Source organism: Myodes glareolus, chromosome 20 (assembly GCF_982192425.1).
Source record: "Myodes glareolus chromosome 20, mMyoGla1.1, whole genome shotgun sequence".
NCBI lineage: Eukaryota > Metazoa > Chordata > Mammalia > Rodentia > Cricetidae > Myodes > Myodes glareolus.
Genome location: NC_142045.1, coordinates 56,726,271 through 56,734,931, shown reverse-complemented (window position 1 = coordinate 56,734,931; position 8,661 = coordinate 56,726,271). Strand labels below are relative to the sequence as shown.

The 8,661-nt window shown below is 42.8% G+C and overlaps 1 protein-coding gene across 1 annotated transcript; it reads right to left on the bottom strand.

Annotated features, from left to right (window-relative positions):
• Positions 1-1,509: 1,509 nt before the first annotated feature.
• LOC148118866 (5'-AMP-activated protein kinase subunit beta-1-like) lies at positions 1,510-2,023 on the bottom strand. Its single transcript, XM_087899412.1, is given in 2 exon segments — positions 1,510-1,887; positions 1,889-2,023. Coding segments are annotated over 2 exon segments (513 nt in total).
• Between the last annotated feature and the right edge of the window lie 6,638 nt (positions 2,024-8,661).

The following is an 8,661-nucleotide window of genomic DNA, read 5'->3' as shown; positions in this document are numbered from 1 at the left end:
TACTGCTGACCTGGACCCCTGAGGATGTCAGAGACAGTTTCTGGACCTGCAGGACATTCCCTGGGGCTAAGTGGGGTGGTGAGTGTCCAGTGTCCAATGACTCAGACCTTCAAATGACTCAGACCTCCTCCCTGCTCCCCCGGGAGAAACACACACACTGAGTCAGGAGTCTATCGAAGAAGAATGTCACTTAATTGCATCAGGCAGGAACTTATATAGGCTGCGATAGGGGGTGAGAAGCCTGGAATGAGTCAAGGCAGAGCAAGAAACAAGGGCCAATAATATTCTGCCACATTAAGGGTGGCTGGGCAGAGGCAGGCTTAGGTCTGGTATCCAGAGACAGGTCTCCAAAGTCGAGCTAGGCTCTGGAAGTTACACTAGGCCTCACCAAACTCAAGTTAGGCTTAGGAACTTACACTGGGCCTCATGGCCAGGCCTCATGTGGCCCAACATTTTCTCTTTTTTTTTTCTAGTTTTACGAATTTTTATTGAAACTAACACATCAAGATGACAGCAATTCAGTGTTTTGAAAACAGTAACAAAAAGGAACCCAAACTCAGGCCAGCCAGATACTGACACCACTGAGTTTGTCCCCGCCTGCCCAGCAGAAACAAAGGGTATATTGGTAACTTCTGCTGACAGGTGACAGGAACCTACACCAACAGGCACATCTGTGGCATCACCATGGAAATCAAGATGGGTGTAGAACAGGTTCATTCACACTAATCTCAAAGAGATCGTCCTACTGAGAATCTAGGTGGTTGCTATAGGGGTTCAAGTTCTTTTAGAATGAGCAATAGCAGCCACTGTGACATCCTTGCTCACTTAAGACACAGGTCCCCAGCCGAACAGCACATGCTGGAACTGAAGAAGGGTGGGTGCTTTGACAAAGTTGTCATGGTAACACTGTCACCATTACAGGTGAAGTAAGGAGTGGACAACTTTCCATGGTGGCCAGTCCTCAGGATCATTCAGCTTAATGGAGAATATGGCAGTGGGTTCTGAAGTTTGTGTTGAGGACAGTTATTGCTGAGCGAAATCACATGATCTATAGTTTCATCCTGGTGACTTATTGCCTTAGGTAGGACTGGACAACCAGCCACTCTAGTTAAAAAGGTCCTTAGTGCACACAGTGTCGGGCAACGATTGCAAAGCTGCACCTGGAAATCAGACATCTGAGTTGCCATTGAATCTACAATCTACTGCTTTGATTTGGAAGGACAGGCAGGACTGAATATTGCTTACGTCCACAGCGAGGCTCCAGCAGGGATAGGCTATCGACACTGGACACAGACGATGAGGACTTTTGTGTGGCTTCAGTCCGTTCCCCAGTTTTTACTAGCAAGGTGCCAGCACTCAGGTCTGGCTTTAGACATCTCTGGCCAGCCGAGGGGATGTTTGGAGTACACTAGCCTCGTGCACTGTGGTTCTGGGACTGCAGGCAGCCATCCCTTCCCCATTTCTGGACTCTTCTAGAGAGGCTGTGTCTGGACAAGCCTTCAAGGAGGACTAGGTCAGGGGTGAAATGTCCCAGAGAGTGAAGTGAGGATCTGCATGCACGTGGAGAGCCCAGCACTGCCTGCTGTCCCTGTGGTCCATTGGCTCAGAAGGATCGTGGGTCCACTGCCCATCCACAAAGAACTTGTACTGATGCTCTCCTTCAGGCAGATCCAGGATGGCTACGAAGTTATTTTGGCTTCTTGTGAGGGGAAGTCTGCTCCAGTTGTTGAAGGACCCAGACAAGTAGACCTCTTTTCCACCCCCTGTCCATCGAAACACAGTTGGCCGAGCCTGGGCGGGGGCTTTATCGTTCACTTCAAGATCATGCTGCCAGGCCAGGAACTCTTCCTTCTCTGGAGCCTTGATTTCCTCGGAGTGGAAGATGTCGGCTGTGGATTTCGGGGCTGTCCATCAGGATCTTGGGCCTGTCCCCATCCTTGGCGCCCCCCGAGCTGTCCCTCCGCGCCATCTTATGGCCGCCCTGCCATTCCAGCTCGACGCGCTCGCTGCTCATGTTGCCCATGGCGGGGGTCTGTTCGGGCAGCCGCGGCTACAACTCCCGTGGCCCAACATTTTCCTATCTTAATGTGTGTATTGTATGACTGGCATACATGCGTGGGGTGTATGTCATTTGTGGGCATGCATGTGGAGAGTCTAGGTGAATGCTGAAAACTGTTGTCAATTGCTCTTTAATCTTACTTATTGAGACAGTGTCTCTCAAGCATATCCAGAGATGTTGGTACAGCTGGCCTTGCTTGCCAGTTTACTCTGGGCATAGCGTGTCTTCTTCCAAGGCTGGAATTCCATGTGGTCATGGCAGATGTGATATGGATCCTGGGACTGCTGCACCCACCTGACACGTATGTGGGTTATGAGGATCTAAACTTTGGTCCTCATTTTTACATGGCAAGGACCTTAAAAAAACCACCATGGAATTTTTTTTGATCATTATTCCTTCAGTCCAGCAGTATAATAACTATCTACTCAACATTGACGTGATATTGTGTGTTAAAGACATCTGGAAGATGATGTTCCATGTGGGAGAATGTGTGCAGGTGAGAAACAATCACCATGCTATTTTATAGAAAAGGCTTGGACACCCACAGATTCCGGTTCCCAGGACGGTTATTGAACCCATGCCCCACGGATACAAGGAAACAGTGCATAGAACAGGACATCAGCACTCTGGTGCATATATGTAAACTATCCTATCACAACTAAAACTAAGGCACGTAGTAATGATGCCAACAATAATTAGAAATATTAGAAACTGTCTACACAGTTGTGGGAGGTATTGGATCAACAAGTGCCATCATTTTATTTTAAGGTTTGTTACTAGATTTATAAATTAGGCTTTCAGGCCAATGACAATGGATACTTTCAGAAGAAAAGAAATACATAAATATTAACTCATAGATTGTCAAAGATCAATAAAAAATTCATGTTTCTCTCTATTCATCCCATGTACGTATATGCATTAGTTGCGGTTTCTGTTGCTGTGAATGAGAGACCATGACCACAGCAACTATTATAAAGGAAAACATTTAATTGAGGTGGTGGCTTACAGTTTCAGAGGTCCAGTCCATTATCATCACGGCACAGAACATGGCAGCGTGCAAGCAGACATAATGCTGGAGAAGCAGCTGAAGAGTCCTACATTCTACAGGCAACAGGAAGTTGACTGAGACACTGGGTGCTATTCTGAGCATAGAAAACCTCAAAGCCCACCCCCATAGTGACACACTTCCTCCAACAAGGCCACACCCACTCCATTAAAGCCACACCTCCTAATAGGGCCACTCCCTATGAGACTATGAGAGCTAATTACATTCAAGCTACCACAGCATAACACTGATCCTGGAGACAAGGAACTGCAAAATAAAGCAGAAAAGACATAGGAAAACACCAAACATACAATGGAATGTATTGGTATTTAATTCACAACTAATTGATCATGAGTTGGTCAGTTTCTTTCCTTTAACTTGTGTGTATTCTTTCACGTGGTTTCTCATGAGAAACACTGAAAATCATAGATAGAATTCAGGAAACATTATTACAATGTTAAACTACAATGCAGGGAGACTTACTTTCTATAGCCAATACTAGCTCTTTTCTTCTCTGAATAAAAACAAAGTGTTTACTCCATTGAGCAGAAAGCTGTGCCACTTGACTTTTTGTCTGTTTAGAAATCCTCCAAGGTCCGCTCAGAAGGAGAGTGGAAGTCTTTGATGGGAGTTAGCAGGGCACGTACTACAGAAGGGAAATTCGGACCAGGGTTTTAGAGACGACTTAACATGGGACTAATAAACACACAAATGAAGCTCATGACCAGAAAACAGTTGACAATTATGTAGAGGTGAGAATGATTCTGAAGGGCCTTTTCCTTAGCAGAGTAAACTGAGGCAGAGGCAAATGGACAGGGAAATGATAAACATTAAGTTCCCAAATCTTTAATGGATATCAACCAGGTGTTACTAATTTGAATAAGCCATTTTTTTTAATTTATAAAAATTTCCACTTCTGCCCCTCCTACCAATACCCTCCCACTCCCCCCACTCCCTCTCCTCCCCCTTCTCCAGTCCTAAGAGCAGTCAGGGTTTCCTGCCCTGTGGGAAGTTCAAGTTCCTCCGCGCTCTCTCCAGGTCTAGGAAGGTGAGCATCCAAACAGACTAGAATCCCAAAAAGCCAGTACATGCAGACGAAACAAGACCCAGTGCAATTGTCAATGGCTTCTCAGTCAGCCCCCATGTCAGCCACATTCAGAGACTCCAGTTTGACCACATGCTCGTTCAGTCCTAGTCCAGCTGGCCTTGGTGAGCTCTCATTAGATCAGTCACCTGGTATTAGTGGGTGATCGCACCCCTCGCACTCCTGACTTCCTTGTTCATGTTCTCCCTCCTTCTGCTCCTCATTTGGACCTTGGGGGACTCAGTCCAGTGCTCCAATGTGGGTCTCCGTCTCTATCTCCATCCATCGTCAGATGAAGATTCCCTCTCATCCTGACTTTCTTGCTCACGTTCTCCCTCCTTCTGCTTTTCATATCGACCTAGGGAGTTAAGTCCAGTGTTCCAATGTGGGTCTCTGTCACTATCTCTATCCATCGCCAGATGAAGGTTCTATGGTGATATGCAAAATATTCATCAGTATAGTTATGGGCCAAGGCCAATTCAGGAACCCTCTGCTCTGCTGTCCAGGGAACAATCTGGGGACCTCTCTTTGAACCTGGGAACCCCTCTAGAATCAAGTTTCTTGCAAACCCTAAAATGGTTCCCTTAGTTGAGATATATACTTCCCTGCTCCCATATCCTTCCTTCTTCCCTCCCCCTCATCCCATTCCCCCAAGCTATCCCCCATCCTCCCCTACTCCCTTCTCTCTAACAATTTCCCCTTCCTTCCACCCCCCCACCGCCCCGTGCACCCAAGGTTGCCTGGAAATCTTGTCTACTTCCAATATCCAGGAGGATAACTATATGATTTTCTTCAGGTTCACCTTCTTATTTAGCTTCTCTAGGATCATGAATTATAGACCCAAAGACATTTAACTATGGCTAGAATCCACTTATGAGTGAGTACATACCATATTCCTCTTTTTGGGTCTGGGTTACAACACTCAGTAAAGTGTTTTCTATTTCCATCCATTTGCATGCAAAATTCAAGATGTCATTGTATTTTACCGCTGAGTAAAACTCTAATGTGTATATGTTCCACACCTTCTTTAACCATTCTTCTATTGAGGGGCACCTAGGTTGTTTCCAGGTTCTGGCTATTACAAATAGTGCTGCTATGAACATAGTTGAACAAATGCTTTTGTAGTATGATAGGGCATCTCTTGGGTATATTTCCAAGAGTGGGATTGCTGGGTCCTGAGGGAGGTTGACTCCCAGTTTCCTGAGAAACCACCACACTGATTTCCACAGTGGCTGCACAAGTTTGCATTCCCACCAACAATGGATGAGTATTCCCCTCATTCCACATCCTCTCCAGCATAGGCTTATCTTTGGTGTTTTTGAGTTTGGCTATTCTGAAAGGTGTAAGATGGTATCTCAAAGTGGTTTTGATTTGCATTTCCCTGATCGCTAAGGAGGTTGAGCATGACCTTAAGTGTCTTCTGGCCATTCGAAGTTCATCTGTTGAGAATTCTCTGTTCAGATCAGTACCCCATTTTTTAATTGGGTTAATTAGAGTTTTAGTGTCTAGTTTCTTGAGTTCTTTGCATATTTTGGAGATCAGACCTTTGTCTGATGAGGGGTTGGAGAAGATCTTCTCCCAGTCCGAAGGTAGCCATTTGTCTTACTGACAGTGTTTTTTGCTTTATAGAAGCTTCTCAGTTTCAGGAGGTCCCATTTACTCATTTATTCTCTTATTGTCTGTGCTACTGGGGTTCTACCTAAGAAGTGGTCTCCTGTGCCTATATCTTGTAGACTACTTCCCACTTTCTCTTCTATCAGGTTCAAAGTGGTCAGATTAATGTTGAGGTCTTTAATCCATTTGAACTTGAGTTTTGTGCATGATGATAGATATGGATCTACTTTCATTCTTCTACATGTTGACATCCAGTTATGCCAGCACCATTTGTTAAAGATGCTTTCCTTCTTCCATTGTATACCTTTAGCTCCCTTGTCGAAAATCAGGTGTACATAGGTTTGTGGGATAATATCCGGGTCTTCTATTCGATTCCATAGGTCGACTTCTCTGTTCTTATGCTAATACCAAGCTGTTTTCAATACTGTAGCTGTGTAATAGAGTTTGAAGTCAGGGATGGTAATACCTCCAGTAGTTCCTTTATTATATAAGATTGTTTTGGCTATCCTGGGTTTTTTACTTTCCATATAAAGTTGATTATTATTCTCTCAAGGTCTGTGATGAATTTTGATGGGATTTTGACGGGGGATTGCATTGAATCTATAGATTGATTTTGGTAGAATTGCCATTTTAACTATGTTGATCCTCCCAATCCAAGAGCAAGGGAGATCTTTCCATTTTCTGGTATCCTCCTCAATTTATTTCCTCAAAGACTTAAAGTTCTTGTCAAATAGGTCTTTCACTTCCTTGGTTAGAGTAACCTCAAGATATTTTATGCTATTTGTGGTTATCATGAAAGGTGAAGTTTCTCTGATTTCCCTCCCTGATTCTTTATCCTTTGTGTATAGGAGGGCAACTGATTTTTTGGAGTTGATCTTGTATCCTGCCACATTACTAAAGGTGTTTATCAGCTGTAGGAGTTCTTTGGTAGAATTTTTGAGGTTGCTTCTGTACACTATCATATCATCTGCAAATAATGAGAGTTTAACTTCTTCCTTTTCAATTTGAATTCCCTTGATCTCCTTATGTTGTCTTATTGCTATTGCTAGAACTTCAAGCACTATATTGAAGAGGTGTGGTGAGAGTGGCAGCCTTGTCGTGTTCTGGATTTTAGTGGAATGGCTTTGAGTTTCTCTCCACTCAGTTTGATGTTAGCTGTCGGCTTGCTGTAAATAGCTTTTATTATATTTAGGTATGATCCTTGTATCCCCAATAGCTCCAACACCTTTATCATAAAGGGGTGTTGGATTTTGTCAAATGCTTTTTCAGCATCTAATGAGATGATCATATGATTTTTTTCTTTCAGTTTATTTATATGATGGATTACATTGATAGATTTGTGTATGTTGAACCAGCCCTGCATCTCTGGGATGAAGCCTACTTGATCATAATGGATAATTTTTCTAATGTGTTCTTGGAATCGTTTTGCCAGGATTTGGTTGAGAATTTTTGCGTCGATGTTCATGAGTGAGATTGGCCTGTAATTCTCTTTCTTGGGTGTGTCTTTGTGTGGTTTTGGTATCAGGGTAACTGTAGCTTCATAAAAAGAATTTGGCAATGACTCTTCTGTTTCTATATTGTGAATACATTAAGGAGTACAGGTATTAGCTCTTCTTGGAAGTTCTGGTAGAATTCTGCATTGAAACCATTTGATCCTGAGCTTTTTTTTGGTAGGGAGGTTTTTGATAACAGCTTGTAATTCTTCGCGACTAACAGGTCTATTTAGATTGTTCACCTGGTCTTGATTTAACTTTGGTAAATGGTACTTATCTAAAAACCAGTCCATTTCTTGTACATTTTCTAACTTTGTGGCATATAAGCTTTCGTAGTAAGATCTAATGATTCTCTGAATTTCCTCTGTGTCTGTGGTTATGTCCCCCTTTTCATTTCTGATCTTATTAATTTGAGTGTTCTCTCTCTGTCGTTTGATTAGTTTGGGTAGGGGTTTGTCAATCTTGTTGATTTTCTCCAAGAACCAACTTTTTGTTTCATTGGTTCTTTGGATTGTTTTCTGTATTTCTATTTCATTGACTTCAGCCCTCAGTTTCATTATTTCCAGTCTTCTACTCCTCCAGGGTGAGTCTGCTTCTTTTTGTTCCAGAGCTTTCAGGTGTGCTGTTAAGTCTCCAATGTGTGCTTTCTTCATTTTTTAATTGGGCACTTAGTGCTGTGAACTTTCCTCTTAGCACTGCTTTCATTGTGTCCCATGGGTATGTTTCTTTATTTTCACTAAATTCAAGGAAGACTTTAATTTCTTTATTTATTTCTTCCTTGACCCAGGGGTGATTCAGTAGTTGACTGTTCAGCTTCCATGAGTTTATAGGCTTTCTGGTGTTAGAATTGTTATTGAATTCTAACTTTATTCCATGGTGATCTGACAAGACACAGGTGGTTACTAATATTTTTTTGTATCTGTGGAAGTTTGCTTTGTTACCAAGTATGTGGTCAATTTTCGAGAAGGTTCCATGAGCTGCAGAGAAGAAGGTATATTCTTTCTTATTTGGGTGGAATATTCTATAGATATCTGTTAAGTCCATTTGATTCATTACCTCTATTAATTCTCTTATTTCTCTGTTGGGTTTCTGTCTGATTGACCTGTCCATTGGTGAGAGAGGTGTGTTGAAGTCTCCTACTATTAGTGTGTGTGTTTTGATAACTGCCTTGAGTTCTAGAAGTGTTTCTTTTACATAAGTGGGTGCTTTCATATTAGAGGCAAAGATATTCAGGATTGAGACTTCCTCCTGATGAATTGTTCCTGTTATGAGTATAAAATGTCCATCTCCATCTCTTCTGATTGATTTTAGTTTGAAGTCAATTTTGTTGGAAATTAGAATGACCACACCTGCTTGTTTCTTAGGT